The sequence below is a fragment of the Chrysoperla carnea genome, chromosome 2 (genome assembly GCF_905475395.1).
Source record: "Chrysoperla carnea chromosome 2, inChrCarn1.1, whole genome shotgun sequence".
Lineage (NCBI taxonomy): Eukaryota > Metazoa > Arthropoda > Insecta > Neuroptera > Chrysopidae > Chrysoperla > Chrysoperla carnea.
The window spans coordinates 2,961,793-2,982,529 of record NC_058338.1 but is presented as its reverse complement, the minus strand read 5'-3'; the positions used below and the strand labels follow the sequence as shown (position 1 = coordinate 2,982,529).

General features: G+C 29.0%; 1 protein-coding gene across 1 annotated transcript; it reads right to left on the bottom strand.

Moving 5' to 3' along the window:
* Nucleotides 1–8,161: 8,161 nt before the first annotated feature.
* On the bottom strand, nucleotides 8,162–17,831 carry LOC123294196 (FMRFamide-related peptides; the record flags this gene model as incomplete). The annotated part of the gene is made up of 2 exons (XM_044875305.1): nucleotides 17,801–17,831; nucleotides 8,162–8,887 (listed from the first exon to the last, which is right to left on the bottom strand). A coding segment is annotated over exon 2 (720 nt), but the record flags the coding sequence as incomplete, so codon positions are not given.
* Nucleotides 17,832–20,737: the final 2,906 nt, after the last annotated feature.

Below are 20,737 nucleotides of genomic sequence, written 5' to 3'. Positions count from 1 at the left end.
TTTCGATTTCGACCTATTCAAAAAACAAATTGGTTAAATTTTCGATTATCTCAAATTTTATTTTAAATAATTACCGTATCGCTTTTACCATCTTCGCCTTTTTCTGGCATTTTGTGGCCTATTTAGTTTCCTTTTTTTCAATTATTTACTCGACCATACACTTAGAATTAATTAATCGCTTGATGCATACCGATTGCATCAAAACTGCAAGTTTGTTTCGGCCCCCAAATTAAACAAACTTGTGTTACGGTTTCGTTAAATTTTGGAGTATTTTTTCTCAATTATATTTTGAATAATAATATCAAAATACAATTTGAGCAGTTTTTTTCAAAATCGTTATCACTTTTAAGTAATAATACAAATAAGTGATAACGTTAAGTTCTTGCACATCTATTCGAAACCGTAACACAAGTGAAAATGACTTTGAAACTTTTTGTTAGGAATCAAAGAAGTCTTTCGAAAGTTAATCAATCGATTGAAAGTATTACAAAACTATTATATTATGCATTTTATAGGGTGGGTAACTTAAAAAAAGTTCGAAACATTATGCAACTAATGTTGTACTAGTTCGACCCGTGCGAAACCGGTACCCGAGGCCACACTGTACCCGTGGCTACAAACAACAATTTAATTGTTTCAATTAGTATAAAGAGAACAGGTTTAAAAAATATTTGTATAAAAAAATAGCTTAATAGTTGTGAAAAATCTGTTGTTCCGGCTTCAGGATGTCCTCTGTATTAGGAGAACATCTATAAAAACTAACATGTTTGCCTAATAAACTTATTATTTAAATTTATGATATTTTTTCGTCCAAATTATTATTTGTCTAGCGTGTTTTTCCTAAGCGATACATTTTTAGACCGTGAGTATATTTTTCGTCACACAGAGACATTATAAGCTTGAAATGAGAGGTGAATCATGGAATTTGATAAAACAATAAGAAAGGTAAGGACAGGACAGAAATAAACTTGCTATATAGTAATAATATATAAGAATTAACTTTTTGGTATAGTTCACTCGATATAACAAATTGACTTTTTGGTTTTAATACTTTTATTTAATTAGATGGGATTACATTTACAAATGCAGGTAACCAATAATATACCTATATAAAAAGTGCATAATAAACTGGGTAACATTTCCTAGTTTTTATAATAAATGGCCATGAAAATAGATTAAACATGTTCTCAATTATTTTGTACGCATTTAATTACTTTATAAGTATGTCTCTAAATATATTGTATATTTAATTATATTATTGTAAATTGTTTTAGAAAATTTGTGAATCAAACAGTTTTTGGGGAGTCTCATCGCGACAGAATTGATCTCCGAGGTTGGTTCCCAGGATAACTCGGTTATTCTGGACCGCAGGTACTTGGATTCCGATTCTATCACGATATTCGTGTTCAGCAACGCCAAAAATTCCCCAAGTAACGAGAGCTTGGACCGATTATATGACGCATTTTCCGAGAACTTCAGGAAAATTTCCCAAAAACCTCCGAGTAACAAGTTTGGAATCATTTTCGATTAATTTCAAATGAAGTTAAAATGCATATTATTTATGCAAATTGCATATTTTTAATTTCTAGCGAATCAAATGCCTAAAACCGCATTTAAATCCGTCTTACTGTTCAAATTTTTTGAGCCACCTCTGAATATTCTTTTAGGTCGCCCTACCTACGTGAGTATTTACAAATAGATTTAAATACAGTCAAACCTGGATAAGCGAGTGTTCAAGGGAGAACAATCTCATTCTCGCTTATAGAGGCTTCTCACTAACCCGAGTTTCTCGCTAATGCAGGTACATGGGTAGCGTTTCTCTCTTATAGAGGTACGCAGCAATAACAAGTCACAGTAAGTACGAATGTAGTAAATTGTAGCTATAGTTCCTCCTAAATAATATAAATAAATAAAGCTCGACTGTCGCTTATAGAGGTATAGATAAGTAGCAGTCTCACTTACAGAGGTCCATGAGGGAAAAACAACTCTCTCTTACAGAGGTTTTTGTTTCTCGGTAATAGAGGTTTCGGGAGCTTTAAATGACGGGTCCTGGCTATTACTCTCACTTATAGAGTTTTCTCACTTATCCAGTTCTCATTTACCCAGGTTTGACTATAGTTGATAATAATTTAATTGGCTAAAAAATCGTCTAAGTACTTTACAATTGTTATTTACAAGATAATTTAATAAAAAATTTATAAACTTTAAAAAAATTTATTGTGTACAACAAAGCAGACGAAAAATTCAATAGAAAATACATTATATTGTACTTTAAGCGCATAAATTATAACAGTTCCAAGATTTAGTAGATACTGAGACGTTTACGTATATATATATATATTAATTTTAATTTCCTAACGGGACACATAATCCTGTGGGATGACGAAAGAAAACTATATATACATAGAGAGAATAGGTAATAGAAACTTTACAATCTTACAAGGTATTTCTGTTCTAACAAGAATCATTACCGAAAACTTGATTGAATATGTAATAGAACATATAATTTATTGTTGATAAATAAACAATGATACTAAGAAGAAGCTGTGGTGGTGGATATGACCTTTAGATGCCAAAAAAAAAACTTTAAACTTTAGGTATATAATTTGTCTATAATACTCCAGGAACTGTATGAAATAAAACATAATCCATGCTATCTAGAAGCAAAAAATTTTGTCGTATAAATGTAAAAATTCTATGAATTTTAGCGTTTTTTTACTAAGTTTAGTCCCAAGTTTGTTACGCTTTAAAATACTGGTGCAACGAATAAAATTTTGTTATAGTTTTTCATAAAATTACCTAATTAGTCGATTTCCGGTGGTCTGTCCGTCTGTCCGTCTGTCCGTCTATCCGTCTGTGTACACGGGAACTCAGAAACGAAAAAGAATATCAAGCTGAAAATTCCATAGTGTGCTCAGGACATAAAAAGTGAGGTCGAGATCTTAAATGAGCAACATAGGTCAATTCGATCTTGTTTCCGTAGGACCCATCTTGTAAACCGTTAGAGATAGAACAAAAGTTTATGTATAAAAAATGTTCTTTATAAAAAAATAAACAACTTTTGTTTGAAACATTTTTTCGTATACATCACTGTTTATGTGTGAGATTGCAAATTAGGCTATACAAAAAGAAGCCATCTATGAACAGTTATAAGAAGTAACCAAAGATTCGAATCACTTCATGAATAGTTAATATTGTACAGGTTTGATTATTATTTGGTGTCGTTTTTACGATTAAAAAAAGGTTTAGTTTCTTAGGTTACGATTATTATATCTGTAGCTAATTCATAGCAAATTGATCACGTGATACCAAAAAAGCTAACGCGCGATAAACTTGCCAACAGCTTTCATACGTCTTTTTTTCGATTTTCGTAGTAAAAACAATATTCTTCTATCAAAAAGTTGATTATTTTTGTAAGTAGTAAGATCTTAGACATTTTTAAAATCCCCAGGACATCTATTTTCTATGAAAAACAAAAGTATTTACAATGAGAATAAATTTTTATTATTAAATTTGTTTATATTTTAGAATAATGGAATCATATTTTCTATTCGTAGTATCATCATATTAAATATATATTTTTTTAATATTCATTTAATAATAATATTCTATAAGACACTAGCTGTTACTCGTCTTCTTTATTGTATAATTCCTTTTTATTTTCCGGGATAAATGAAATTGATATACATTCTTACAATAAAAAAAACTGATGCCTCCAACGCAGGTGTTTTTCTTTTATATACAGGATGCGTCATTTTAATCTATACACCTTAATATCTTGTTTTTTTGTAGCTAATCAATGAAAAAATAACTTAAATAAATGTTGCAGAATTTAATGGGGAACATCATGTTCTGATATTAGATTGGACCTGGTTCTTCGGGTTTCTTTAATATAAGGAATGTACGAGCAGAATGGATTTAGGATTGAAATTATTTTTATCTTATTTTCAACTTTGATGATGAATTTTATTATAACTTCATGAATGTAGATAAAAAATTTGAATAAAATTTTTCGATATCTGTCCTAGTTATCGAAATATCGATAGATGATAAAAGAAAATTATGAAATTTTCAATATTTTGATCGAGACATTTATTTTTTTACTCATTTTTATCATCTGCAGGAATGATCAGCTTTTTAGGAGGTATGGAAAGTTTCGGTAAATCAAATAATACAAAAAAAAATTCAACATTGACTTTTCAAAAACTTTGATTTTTATTTTTTTAGAACTTTTGAAATATTTACAAAATATTATTTATTTTTTTAAAGATACAATTTTTTTTCGAATTTATTACAATCCAGCCATTAAGAAAAATACAAGTTTCATCAATAATATACATTTATATAATTTTATTATATTACAGGATGTCACCCTATTGTTTTGTTTGCAAATTAACATATATATATATTTAGTGGTACATCCTGTATGTAGGTATTTGTTTCTAAGTAGGTACATATGTGAAAATTAAAAATTTCTCCAAAATAAATAAATATATAAATAAATAAAATAAAATAAGACTGTTTTATATGCCATTAATACAATATTTTTAATAGTTTATACATACAATTTTTATTAAAAAAAAAAAGTAATTTCTGTTTTTACAGAATGTCTCAGAAGCAATGAACGATTTAACTGATTCATATAAATAATAAAGCTGCGATTTAGTAAAAAATAAAATAAAATGTTTCGTTCCTTATTAGTCGGAAATTAACGTAAAAATTTCTAGGGATACAAATTAAAAAAAGTTCAATTTTATTTCTGAAAGAGAGTAGTATTTAATGAAACATATGATTTAGAAAGAAAGTATAAAAATTTTAAATAAATATCAAAATTATTTGAGAATAAAGTTGTGGTTAACCGATAAAGTCGCAGCAAATAGTTTTTTTTAAATAAAATTTTAGTAAATACTTTTATAAAGCTATTTTTCCAGCATGTTTTTTTCTGTCCATACCTTATCTTTCTTATTCATTTCTCCAATTCCATGATTTGCCTCTCATTTTCAAGCTTATCATGCTGGCTTCTGGTGAAAAATAAACACACGGTCTAAAAATGTACCGCCTAGGAGAAAAAACAGTCTAGACAAGTTTAAATAATAAGTGTATCAGGCAAACATGTTTCAAAACTATTAAAGTATTTTTAAATAAACTATTTTTTAAACCATGTTCTTCTAATACTAATTCAAGCAAAAATTTGATTTTTGTAACCACTTTTCTACAAAATGTTTTGTTGTTTTAAGCCATGCATACAAGATGGTCACGGGTATCGGTGGTCACGGGGAGCAATTCCGAACGGGTCGAGCAAGTTCTATTTCAATTTATGATAATAAATGTGTTTATTTTCAACGACAACATGATTTAGAGAAAATTTTACCACAGAGATCGCTTCGATCGATTCAGTTGTCCCCACCACAAAAAATACTTATTCGCTAAGGTTTGTTTTATTCATCTATTGGTATCCGAAAAACTGAATTGATCCCATATCGATTTAATTTAAAAAAAAAATGATAGATGATTTTTAAGAATTGACAAGACAAAAAATGACAGATAATTTTTTTCTATGGTTTATAAACTGCCATCAAGGTTTTTGCCAGCCAACAACACCTTAGGCAGATGATTCAGAAAACTTGCCTAAATATTGCTCTTTTCTAGTGACGTATATCGGTGGTTAAATACGTAATTTATAGCTTGTGAAATTGATTTTCTAATAAAGTTAAATTTTTTCATTATATCAAATAAGTTTGATAAATATGTTGGGAGCGCAGATAAAATTAAAATACATATATTAATACATTGATATAGGATATAATACATAATTTATATGCGTTTCCACCATTTTTATTAAATTTTAGAATTTAATTTCAAACAGAAAAAATGAATTGTATTTATTTAAAAATTTCGGTACATTCCATCAAGTTTAAACTGTCTAAAATTTTCCTTAGATATTCAAAATTCATGAGATTTTAGCTTTTCTTTACAAAGTGATCGAAGCCAGAATTGCTAAAAGCTACTAGATTCTTACTTTGAAGTACTTTTTTTGTTGCTTATTGTAAATTATAAATGAATGCCTCCTGAAACATTCTGTAATTACAATATACAGATATTTACAATAACATGAGTTGTGTTTGGTTTCTGTTGTAATACGTTCGATGTAATATTACATTTTAATCTTATGGGATTTTAAAAAAAATAATAAAAGCGAAATTATAATAATAAGAATACGCGACACGTTAAGTGAAAGGGGGGGGGGGGCGTGAAACGGTTTGTTCTATTATTTTTTTTTCAAATGAGAAAATAAGAATAATTTATTACAAAATAATTTCTCGTCGTTCTAAGTTTGTTGTTTTCTTGTACGGTGTATTCTCGATAAGTATTTTTAAACAATTTTCGAAGTAAAAAAGTTCATATATTTTTTGTATTTTTCTCGACAAATAATTACCAACAGAAATTTGTGGAAGCAGTTGAATTTAAGGTATTTCCAGCATGAAAGTACCCCTACTTTTCGACAGATTTGAACTAGTTTTTTGACATACAGAGTGGGGCCATTTTAATCTATTACGGCTACTAAGTCGTTCTGTTGTTAACCAATCAAAAAAATTACTTAGACACAAGCTGCAGAATGTGATGGAAAACATCATGTTCTAGTATAAGATTGGACCCAGTTTTCAGGGTTTTCTCAAGGTAAGAGTCAGAATAACACTTTGAATTAGCAAGTTGACACTCATAAAAAACCTAACATTTTTTATTCAAAGTATTTTTTTCAAAAATCGTTAACTTTCGGTGGAAATGTGACATAAAAATATGTCATTATTGCATTTAATCGAATGAAAACACGCTAGCTACAGAAAAATGCTTTAGCTAAAAGTTTCCATGGCCAATAGAGAACATTCGAATATGTCCATGAATTTGTCCTAAAATTATCGATAAACTTTATACTTTCGATTAAATGCAATAATGACATATTTTTAAGTTGCATTTCCCCCGAAAGTTAACGATTTTCAATCAGAAGTTTTAGTTTTTCTATGACGATCAACTTTCAACCTTATAGGATCTAAATGAACTGTTAAAGCAACCCGAAGAACTAGGCCCAATCTGATGTCAGAACCTGATGCCCCCATAAAACTCTACAACTTTTTATTTAAGTTATGATCTACCCTGTACAAAAATTTTCCATGTTTTGATTCACTTAGTAGAAAAAAGTGTTCTAAAAAATATCTGCTCGCAATTATTTATCGATTTTTGTCCAATGGCAATTTGGTTTAACCGACAAAGATTTGTAATTATGACAAAAATTTTCCAGCATAATTTTTGTCAAATTTTAATGTAAACCAAAATTACCAAAATAAAAAGTATCTATTTTTTGTTTGTTTTTTAATTAGATCTAGCATTTTCTAACAGCTTTCAAAAGTTTTACCCCCATTTTATTTTAAGTGTTTTCTTATGTACTTGAATGCCAGTAATGAATCAAGAAAACAAAAATTTCAAGCGTCAGAGGATTTTGAATAATAACACAAGTAAAACACATGAAAATTAACTACCAAAAAAAAATTTAAAATTAAAAAATAATAACTTTGAAGTCTGCAATAGAGAAGTTGCATTGAAAGAATAATTTATCTAAAGTACATCTAAGTAATTTTTTTTTATTAATTATTAATAAAAAATAGTTATATTTTTAAATAAGTAAAACAATTTGTAATTGGTAGTGACGTATTTATATCCATTGAGGCTGGGAGCCAATCGAAATCACGCTAAATTCACATTTTTTCGCTTGTTTCCATGTAAAATTATTATAGTTAAGAAACAAACCATTTATCATCTTGCATGTTATTTTATAATTTTTTGTTCGATGGCGTTATTAAAGCGATATGTTGACGTCACTGACGTTTGAATTTACAGTTTAGAAAAACCATTTACAATTGTAATATTACATAAAAAATCAATTTAAAAAAGTTATTTAGTAATTTTTAGTAAACTTACGAAAAATTAATAAATTTAAAAACATGAAACTTCTCTTCGAAAAAAGAATTAAGTAGTGACATCCTGTTTTGAAGGTAAAAAATAAATAAAAAATGAACTTTTTTGTTTGATTAACTTTAATTTTATGCATTTTTTTTTTTTTTTAAATATCAAATTTGCATATTTCTATTTTCTATTAATTTTGATCAATTTTTTTATTATTATGTTTCTCATCAAAATTTTGCATTGGTGGTTGTTGTTGCAATAATTGATTTGATCCTAACCATAATGGAAATTGCGGATATTTTTGTTGTTGCAAACAAGCCTGAATATTATATAAGGAACATTTTGAGAAATCTTGCCGTCCGAATCGCATAAAATTCGAATTACGTCCGAATCGTAAAAAATTCTGATTTGATGCACGTTTATCATCATCCGTGGCTTCGGTTGTACTCCGTTTGAAACGTATTCCAGCTTTTGTGCTTTTTAAATAATCATCAAAATCTTGAATTTCTTCATCGTAATCTTGTGCGTAATCATGATGATTACGTTTACCATATCGCATAAAATTCGTTTGATCATTACCCCCACCACGTCCATACCGCATAAAGTTTGTGGAACTTGCTGGTTGACGTCCATATCGCATAAAATTATCATGTGCTGAACGTTTTATAAGGTTTTCATCGAAGTCATCGTAAGTTTCGTCCGGTTGCGATGGTTTGGAACGACCAAAACGCATGAAGTTTTTATCGGTAACACTACGTCGACTTGCTTCGATATCTCTGGTATCGCTGCCGCCACGTTCGCCATGTGAACCTTGCCCGTCTAATAAATACACCAATTTTTCAATGTTTCCACCTTCGTCTCGATGTGCGCAAACGTAATATTGGACTTGTAAAATGGCAAATGTTATGAACCACAAATACATAGTTATCTGAAACGAAGGAAAACTTTGTTATTAACCGTGGAAATTGAAAAAAAAAACTATTCTAATTAAAGTTTTAACCTTAATAAATTATTGAAAACAAAAAAATCCCGTTGTGCCCGACTAATTAACGATGTATGAGCACGGTTGTGGGGACAAAAATTAAAAAAAAGTAATTTTCAAAATATCAAAAAATTGAAAATTTTGTTTAATTATTTAGTTTTCGAAATTTCGAAAGCAAGGCCGACATCGAAAAATTGTATTCTTATTTTTCGTTTACATTCATGAAGGTGTAACAAAATTCATCATAGTTGAAAATAAGGTATAAATAATTTCAACCACAAGTCTAAAATTGCCATGGCACTCGCGTTTTAAAAGTTTTTTTCTCACTTTTTTGACGACATAAAGAAACTTCATAATCTGAGCAGTCTTTTTCTTCAAATAGTTTGTACAAGGTAAGTAATGAAAGATAATTGAAGCAACTATGTGAAAGTAAATTTCCTTATCTGTATGATCTTATAAAATATACAATCCTGGTACTATTTGTCAAATCTATTTGCCATAATATTCATTTGTCGTCACTATTTTAGCCACTTGTTGTAACAATTATACCAGATGTCCCCCCTCAACAAAATAGTGGACATAAAATATGTATAAACTGTGTCCACAAAATAAGGTGACATTTTAATTTAAACTGCGCGCGTATGTTGTGCATTATCAATTCAACAAGGAATATTATTTGAACGTTATGCGTCATTTACGTAACGCTATACGCCTAAAACGGCCGGAATTATGGAAAGACAATTCATGGTTTTTACATCACGATAATGCACCATTCCATACTGCACTCATAATTCGTGATCATTTCGTCAAAAACTCAATCCATATCGTTCCGCAATCACCGTACTCACCTGCGATTTCTGGCTGTTCAGCAAGCTCAAAAGACCACTCCGGGGACACCGTTTTGATACGGTAGAAGAAATTCAAGTCGCAGCAAAGTCGAAACTGAAGGCAATCCCGGAAAGTAACCATAACCAGTGTTTCGAAGATTGGGAAATCCGTTGGCATAAGTGCATTGCATCGGGAGGGAATTACTTTGAAGAAGATGAAATTGATTTAGAAGAATAAATAAAGAATTTTCAAAATAAATACAATGTCATCTTATTTTTTGGGCACAGTAGTACATTAAAGCAATGCATAAAATCGATTCTTCGAAAATTCTAACTAGATATAACCCCAGTAAAGTAAGAGACCACCCTATCTAATATAGGTAAAGTGAATATTATTAATCAAGATATATATTATTTATCTATGGTTTGGTGAGTTAGTGACGATCGCCTTGCGGTTATCTAAACTATTCCAACTAGAGATATAGAATGAATATCTATCTGGATGCATGAATGCGAAACAAATACTATTTACTCGAATAGTGAGTAGCTCGAATTTGAAGTGTGTATACTGACTGCTCTGTCAAGTCAACTCTAAATACTCTAAAATGCAGTATTGTGGAAATTATTTGATTAATTTTCAAATATAACACACCTGATAAATATATGTATATCTATAAAGATAGGGTGTCCTTTTTAAGTTAAGATATTCTTGAAACTCGATAAATAAATTTAATCGAGGAAAAATTTTAGTTTCAACGACATACATCTTATACCGGCATCGAATTTTGATCTAAGCTTTCAGGTTCAATCAAAACCTCATTCTAATTCATAACTGACAAACATTAGATGAACGCTTTAAATTGGAAAGTTGTTCTTTATAAATACACAAACATTTTTTGTTTGAAACATTTTTTTGTAAATCGAATAGTTTTGACAGTAATTGATAGCAAAAATCAAGCTTTTAGTGCGTTTGTTCATTCAATTTGACCAAAAATGGTCTTTTATTAGAAAAACAAATCAATTTTATTGGATTTATTGGAAGAGTGTCTAGATTTCGGAGGAAAAATTATACGAAATAACAATTTTGGGCAAAACTTTTCAGTCCATTTTTGCCTAAACTATACAGTTTACGGGAAAATGTTTCAACCAAAAAATGTTACTTTTTTAATCAACAACTTTCTAACTGAAAGTGTTCATCTATCGATTACCAGTTATGGAACAGACTGAGCTTTTCATTGAGCTTGAAAACCTAGGTCAAATTTAATATTTCCGTAAAAGGTGTGCCTACACAACCAACATTTTTCGCTTGAAACACTTTTATCGATAAAAGTTATTTTTAGAGTTCCATGTATATTGTCAACTTAAAAAAAGACGTTCTGTATTGTACATGTTACTATTTGTTCATATAATATCTTCGGCGAAACCAATGTGGGAACAGATACATTTGTCCTTCTTGGTCGAATTCCAAGAATTGATAAGGGACGTTTAAAATAAGATTTCTATGGATTTCTTATAACTATTGTTATTGAAACTTCTTCATTGTTTCACCATATTTTTTAATTTTATAATACATTCGTAAATATTGGGTGATCCTTAAAAAAGGGAAGAAAAATTAAAAAATTATGAAAAAGTGGTCCACAATTAGCGCAAGATTTGTATGTTTATACATTGGCGTGATAAGTTGTTGGCAGTGAAAAAGCAACATCTAGCATTTTACAAAAAATTTATAAATGTTTTTAACTGATCATAGTGCCCGACAAATTCCCTGCTGCGTTTTTTCAGACTGATCTTGTTTATTTAAAAACGCAGTAATTTCGAAAAAAAGTCGTATAGGGAAAGTTTGATAGACTCGCCAAAAGAAAATCGCTTATTGAGTATTAACACAATTCATCATTTATTTTCCTATATAGATAATGGTTCGTCGATGTGGTCCCAAATGAAGGTTAAAATCCCTTAAGAAAATGAGGGTATAGTAAAATTTACTTTTTAAATATTTTATTTAAAAATTAATTGAAACAAAACTTTTTATATTCAAACTAAGCAAGTTTACAATTTAACTACTTTATCAGATGTTTTACAGTGTTTTATCATATAAAATTGAAATTTATAGACCGTGTGCTCATAAAGAAGTTCATTCTTTGTCTGCCCTTTAGAGGATTGATAAAAATAAATTATGGTAAAATGGAATAATGAGATTTTAACTATGATTTCGACGAGTTTTTTTTTTAAACAAATAGCAAACAGCTTACAATTGTCAAAAAGATTGAAAATTCGTTTTGTGGGACACACTTAGACCATAGGGTCCGTTGTGATACCGTAAAAGGGTTGGTCCATTCCCGGCCACTACTCCATGAACCATTTATAGCTGTTTAAGAATAGCAGGAGAGCTTTGACGTTGACTGACTTTAGGTCGGAGAGGTCGTCAAAGAGAGGCTGGCTCAAGTAAGTCCATCTCTTCATGACAAGAGCTGAGCAGTGGCAGAGAAGATGAGACATTGTTTCCTCCTCTACACCACTGTGACAGCTTCTGCAGTAGTCTTGATACACTGCCAGGCCTAAGCGTTCAGCATGCTCGCCGCCCAAACAGTGTCCTGTGATAGATATGATATGAGAACTTCGGAACGCCTGCGATTGTACTCAGACCATATCTGTCTTGTAGTACCACAAGTACGTTCTTCCCTCGATCTAAGATTGGCCTTTTTCAAGATATCCTCTTTCAGGAGCAACTTGCAGTTGGCAAATGGAACTCCCGGGTATTTATTGATGCTTATATCCAGCAGCATTGTGTCATTTCTGGCAAGTTCGTCGGCTTCACAATTTCCTGGAATGTCTCTGTGTCCCGGTACCCATACCAGGTCTACATTCATTCGTTCCGCCAGCTCATTTAAGGACGTATGGCAGTCCTGTGCTACCTTTGACGTTAGATAGACTGACCTGAAGGATTTTAGAGCCGCTTGGCTGTCGCTGAAGATTGTAATGTCCCTGTTTAGTTTTTTAAACTATTATTTTAGAAATTGCCCAGCAAAGCGAGTGGGTATCTGTTAGTATAATATAAATGTGATTTAAATTGTTGTGTGTGTGTGTGTGTATGTGAAATCTGATAAAGTTTTTATCAGTATTATCAATATTAGTTGTTTACAGATACAAGAACTTAATATCTAGATATAAGATATATTATAATGCATATAAAAGTTTATCATGTATTTTTATTGTAAAATTAATACCGAATGTTAAGTTAAGTTTATTTGAAAACTAAAACTTTTCTTTACAATTTGCTATAAGATTAATAAAATATAATTGTAATAATAAATATTTTTTAAAACAATACTTAATTAATATTATTGAGAATAATAGTTCTTTATTTACGACAAGAACGACAGTTTGGAAAAACTATAAGTAGGTGATTTCGTTTCTCGAAATCACCCCTCAATCAAAAAAAAAAAAAAACTTTATTTTTGCTTCAAAACGAATTGAATAGGTTTTCTACAGATAATCTCAATCAATATTTTATTAAAAATTAAATTTCTTTGATCGATTAAATCTAAAACATACGGAATTCATCTGAAATGTAATTTTTGTAAATGAAAAATTAAATTTTCAAAAATCAGTGCTAGATGCTTGATTTTCAACCCGGAACTTTTCGCATTGGAAGTGATTAAAAACTTATAATGGGAAAATATGTCTTCAAAACACTGCTAGGTACTTTGAGTTTTCTCCCACAGATTCCTAATTGATTTTAAGAAATCAATTTTCTCGATATATATTGATTTTGAGTGAAAAAAGATTATGTCAACAATAATTTTGTATATAGTAAGGGGTTAATTGTATATTTCGCCGGCTAGTTGTTTTACTCTTGCTTTCTTTTAACTTTTAATAGTATTATAAGACATTTTGATAAGCGTATAATAAATTTTAAGTTTAGTTTTTATGACGGTATTCAAGTATGTCAATACGGGGAAAATGATCCCCTTTATTTTGGATAAAATGATCCCTATTTTGTGTGTGAAATTATAATAAGAAATGATCCAAGATAAAAGAACAATTAATATTTTTTGTGAACTGATAAAAAATACAATGAGATTTTTTTACCCACCCACATCTTACAAGATTGGTAAAAGGATCCCTTTTGAGAAACATTAAATAGTTCTCAAAACTTGAACAAATTAAAAGAAATTGGCATGCTATAATTGCAACACTCGAATAACAAAAATTATTAGGGTCATTTTAGGACACCTTCTCCTACTCAGTTCCTCCATTTCTATCCACGCTTTTCCTCTATATGATCTCAGCATATAAATTAACACACGGTATATTAACGATACTAAATACAAAGAAAATATTCACATTATTAGATCGAATACAAAAAAAAAAGCTTAGAAAAACCAAATCAAAATAAATTGAATGATCTAATACATAAATTATCATACATAAATTTCCGTATTAGTACAGTAAAAGATGTTACAAAAATCGATTAATCGGTTAATTTTTTTCTTAGGTGCCAAATATCATTCCTATATCATGAATTATTTGCGAGAAATTAAATGAAACAATCTATGCGAAAATTGATTTAAAAATTTACAAATAGGCAACTTGTATTACGAATATGTGATATAAGTTGCCTATTTATTAATTTTTAAATCAACTTTTATGTGAAAAGTTTGAATTAAGTTAGGCAACTTGTATGACGAATATGTAATACAAATTGCCTATTTGTTAAATTATCGAAATAATATTATACATGTATAACTAATCCGTAAGACAAGTTGCCTATTTATTAATTTGTATATCAACTTTTATGTGGAAAGTTTGAATTAAGTTAACAATTTATTGTTTAATAAATAGAAACATTTACACAATCAACTTATGGTTTACGAATGTCATTTGACGTTGGTTTTAGCAATTTCGTTTTTCTTAATCTGTTACATCATTGACTGTACTATATCTTTTAAAATAGAAAATATACTTCGAATCGAATAAGCATACGATCTCGACGTAACTAACTAAGTAGGCATTGTAAACGACCGATGGGAATTAAAGAAAACCGTAAAATATACATACCTATCTATTTACAAAACTCTTTTTACATTTCATATAAATTTTCTCAAAAAGTTTTTGAGAAAACTTGATTGAGAATTATTATGTGTCTTTAAATGATATATAGATATATCTTTTGTTTTGTTTTGGAACTTGTTGCAACATTATTCACTTATTCAAAAACAGAAACCTTTCGAAATGTCGAAAAGCTAGCTAAAAAGTATTCAATCTTTTGTAAAGGATGTTCCAAAATAAACGCAAATAATTTTTATATAGGAAACTTAGTTTTAATTCATAAAATTTGCAGTATGGGGCTATGTATAGAATAGCAATTACTGGAAAACTTAAAGCATATCAAGTAAAATGCCAAGAGCTTGATGGCACAAAGTTTTTTTGTCGAAATTTTCCTTGAATATTTTCATGTAGCTGAATAGTGACGATAAAGATCTCAGACTTCGAAAAACTCCAATAGTGATAAACCCCAATGATTTGGGTGGTCTATCATGGCCAAAAAATGTCAAAAGTGAATAGCTGAATGTTAATACTTTCGAAAGCAGAGATTTTTTTAAAAAATAATTTTTTTTCGGAAACTTTATAATAGAAAAGTTTTCTATATGTAACCAACTTAGCTAGACACCCGGTATACAATACAATATACCTTTTTCTAAATATAATAAAGTTAATTTTCAAACAATTTTTGTTTTATCCCTAATTTGACACGTAAAGGTGAGTGGAGTGTAGTTAGTCCTGTTGTAAACTATTTTAAGATTTGTTTTTCTTATTTTCGATACATTATTACGAATTATTTTTGTTATTCAGGTATCTCGAAATTTTCTCCAACCTTCGTAGAATTTTAAGTATATCAACAATGTTTGATTTAAAGGGTCAAAATTTTTTTATATGTAGACTTTTGTATTCAAAGAATATGTGGTTAATATTTTAGCTTAGATTTCGATGAAAATTTTTAAGAAAAATCATTGAAAATCGACAAAAAATACATTAATCTTATGGAGAAATCTCGAAAAAGGATTGATTTGGAAAGTTTTTGATAATTTTCATTTCGAACGATTGCAAAACAAATTTTTCTTGGAAAGTAAGAGTTTAATCACGGGGACATCATGTTCTGACATTAGAATGGACCGAGTTTCTTTAATAGCCTTTTTAGATGACATCGAAAAGAAAAAAACCAAGTGTCTCCATCCATATAAGGAATGTACGAGCAGAGTAGATTTAGGGTTGAAATTATTTTTATCTTATTTTCAACTTTGATGATAAATTTTCACTTCATGAATGTAGACGAAAAATGAGAACAAACTTTTTCGACATCTCAATTGGTTTTCGAAACTTCAAAAGCTGAATAATTAAAGAAAATTTTCAATATTTTGAAAATTCTTAATATATAACAATATTTTTAATCCTAATGACAGAAAAGGAAATATTTCCCCTTTTTTTGTCAAATTTTCGTCTAAATAATGAAATGACATCATAAAAATGTCAAAAAACAAGCTAAAATTTTATTTTTTTGAACATTTTCATGTTTTTTCTGTTTGAGAAATTAGTTATTTTTTATTAATTTCAATAGATCTATCCTATAGTTCGAAATGATCTTTATCATAGTCTAATTTTAGAACATTTGCTCAAAAATTTGTTAAAAAGCGAAAAAAAGAATTTATAATTTCAAAAGTAATAATACGCATTATCTATAAATAATTAATTAATTAAAAATTATTTTGTATATTAAAGTGTATAAAATTTAATTAAATAATTAATAAAATTAGTCCCGGCGTTGGAATCTTTTGTATATATTATAAAGACAAACTTAAAAAAACTCGCTGAAGCCAAAAACTGATTCGGAAAAATGATTAAAAAACACGAAAAAGACTCGCAATAAATGAATTTTCTTTGCCCAGTCTACAGGAAAATTGTTTATGAAACTTTTCATTTTACTCTAATAGTTAAATTCATTGAAAAATAATCAAATTTATAAAGACAACTTAAAAAAACTCGCTGAAACCAAAAAATGATTAAAAAACACGAAAAAGACTCACACAATACGAGTTTTCTTTGCCCAGTCTACAGGAAAATTGCTTATAAAACTTTTCATTTTACTCCAATAGTCAAATTCATTGAAAAAATAATCAAATTAATTAGTAAATTTAACACAAACTGTTTCTGAATTTTCTATCTTTTCCCGCAAGTGTAAAACAATTTTGATCAGAAATATTGTACATTCCAAAAATAATGAATCTTCTGTAGGTTTTGAAAAAATGTTATTTTCCAACTTGGCATTTTAATCTTAAAGTTATAAGACAAAATTATCAAGTAATGAAAAATGACGTTGAAATTAGGTTTAAGTTTTAGAAAAACTCGTAGAAGATGAAGCTAGGAGCCCATCCAATCGTAACTTTTAATTTTTTAATCCGTATTTTGGGATAAAAGTATTCTTCTTTACTTTTTCACATCCTACCAGAATATTGAATTTAATGCCAGACAAATTTCTAAAGCATATGGTGCGAGAGCAGTTTATTTTAGGATGACTGAATTTCGGATATTTCTTTCTTTATTGAAATTAGGAAGGAATGAAGAACGTCTTACATCTGAGATCGGTTGCGTTAATTAACGATGGATTCGCGCTAGTAAAGCAACATATTTTTGTCTGGCAAATTAAAATTACATTTAGTTTAAGTTTCTGTCTGGCACTTATAATTGATATTGTTAAAAAGGCATGCAAAATTGTCTTAAAATGATTTCAAATTTAGTAATTTTAAACGCTGTAAATTCATTCCTACCTAATTTCAAACACAAAATAAATATCCAAAAATCCAGCCGTCTTGAAATCAACTTTTTCATGCGATGCACTTATATTAAATATGTACAGAAATATTTTCCAAAAATAATAGCTACTTTAATCGCAAAAATGTGTCCAACGCCTGGACTATAATTTCAGAACAAAATTAAAAATTAATGTTATAAAATTAATAAAAAATTTAATACATACCTTTTTTATTTGGAAAAGTTTATATAACTCGATTCAAACAACTTAAAAATAAAATAATTTAAAACAATAGCGCTCCGCGAAAACAGATTTTGATTAAAAAATAAAAAAGTTTGTAATTTTTTAATCTCTTCTATTCAACAAGTTAAAAAAGTCGGAAAATATTTACTCTTGAATTGTTTTTTTCACCAACAATACATAAAAAAAAACCGAGACGAAGCGCGTTCGTTAATCAGCAACGTAATAACGGATCAGAAGATATAAAATGTATGAGAACAAAGTTTTTCTTAACAAAAAAAGAACACCAGCTTGTTGCTGCTCGCTTGTTGCCGATCACTGTTGCTGGCTATATCTTATTCTTGTATTTTATGAGGGTAAATCTCTTCTAAACTCTAGCTTGACTAAGAGATTAACGCTGATTGTAAAACTCAGATGATATAGCATATATATAAATTTTCTCCGTTTGTTTTCCTACCTCCCATTTTCTTTTCTAACTCCATCAAATAACGTTTTCGATTGGTTGAAATATATTTCCTTTGAAAATGCGTTGTCGTTTTAATATTATTATCATCTCTGTCGGCCCTAATAAATGTACGCGATATATATTCCCATACAATACGTATATATGGGCTACGAGTGAGCTGGTGGTTTTTTAGGCATATTGTTTTTTATTCCTGCCTATATAATAATTTGAAATATTGATACAAAAAAAAGACAGAAATCAGAATTAAAAATTTTGGAATTAGAATGTTTTTTTTTTTTATATTTTAAAATTAAGAATGTACAAGCGCCAGGGCAATTTTGGAAAAAGGATTGATTTTTTTTTGTAAGAAGTTGGGCTAAGTCTAAATTAATTCTGGAAATTTGGGGGGAGGGGGTAAAAAGATTTCAAATGGCAAAATATTTTTGCAAGACGTAAATGCAAAGAAATGTTAAAATTCTAGAGAATTTAAACATAGCAATGAACATTTAAAAAACTCAATCCCAAAAATTTCTATTGGTTGTTAATTAAATACTCAGCGCAATCCCCATTTATTCTGCCATATTACTGCTCCATCTATGATCATCATTCTATTCCATAAATTAAAGATTTCTGTAAAAATTTATAATACTAAATGTTAAACAATTCATGGCCTTCTTTTCTGATGTACTAAATAAATTATGTCTATTATAATAATTACATTCTGGTCGGGCAAACAACGAGGGTAATTTGAAATAACCCATTCTGGGCTCGTGGACATTTCCTGATCCTGCAGTCGAACAACCACCAGTTCGGGTCTTCGAAGTTTTCCCTGACGATTTTCCCGATCGATCATTTAAGCTAAGACCCTCCCAAAACGCATTACATTCTGGTCAGAGAAATACCCGGATTGGTTAGTCAGGCCCTAATATCAAACCGGGCAAATTCAACGAAACCCTATCAGGTGCCCCAAATCATTTCTACCAAGGGTTTTACACTTTAAAAAAATTGAAAATTTTAGCTGTGGAAAACAATTCCTTTGAGTTTAATGGAAGGAATAAGTGAGATCAAGAGAGGTGGAGGTCATAAAGCCGTGGTTTTTACTTTTAAGCCCAGGGAAGCGGGCGAGTCATCAAGCTAGGTTAATAATAATTACAGTCATAAAATAGAATCAGATAAAAAATTCGACTACCAGCTCACTAACTAATACACGAAATCCTAATCTACATAATATTAAAATCTACCTACATATCGTAGGCATTTAATAAAATGGACTGAATTAAGTGTAGGACTCTTTTCCAGGGGAAAATTTATTATCCCTTATAATATATATATATTTTAAGTAGGTTAATAATTAAAACGTCATTTAGTGAGATGCGATGGCGAAAATTTATTGGAAGTAATTGTGAAAAAAAAATATATTTTTATTTCGTTAGTTATTATTTGTCTGAAAGAACAAATCATTAAGGCATCCTTTTTTTTAAACCAAAAAGATAAAGAATAATGGATAAAAGGCTTGATTTTTTTAATTAAGGATGTACTAGCGCCACGACAATTTTGGACAAAAAGCCTCATTATTTTTATATGAAGTCTAAATCAATTATAAAAATTTTAGGGTAGTTTGCCTGATTATTTAAGGATGTACGAGCATGACAACAATATTTGATTTGAAGGCTCAAAATTTGTTTGTAGGTAGTCTTTTACTCAAAGAATATGTGGTTAAAATTTCAGCTTAGGTAACCGTGCAAATTTTTAAGAAGTCATTAAAAATCGATATAAAATACATCGGCTCTTATGGAGGAATCTCAAAAAAACGACATATTTTGGAAGTTTTTGATAATTTTCATTTGGAATGAATGAAAACAAATTTAAAAAAAACTTTCTAATAGAAAGTAAACATATTAGCAATGAATTAGAAAAGAAAAAAACTAAGTGTCACCGTCCATATAAGGGATGTAAGAGCAGGGTAGATTAACGGTTGAAATTATTTTTATCTTATTTTCAACTTTGATGATGAATTTTGTTATAACTTCATGAATGTAGACGAAAAATAAGAATAAAATTTTTCAATATGTGTCTTGGTTTTCAAAATATCGAAAGCTAAATAATTAAACAAAATTTTCAATTTTCGATATTTTGGAAATTAAGCCAGATATCGAAAAATTGTATTCTTACTTTTCGTCTTATATTGTCAAGTAATAATATAAATTTATCATCAAAATTGAAAATATCTATTTTTAAATTTGTGCCTCCACTACCATGCTCATACATCCTTAAATAAATAAATGACTTCAAAAGTATGATATGATATGTTTTCATAGATTTCTTCAAAACTATATTTTTGTTTTCCATTCATGGTACACTTTTTCATGGAATCACCCATATATGTAACATTTCTATTTTTTTACTATAACTCTTATGTAATAAAATGAATGACATGGTAAAATATACAAAAGATCGTATTTACAGTAATTTTAGTA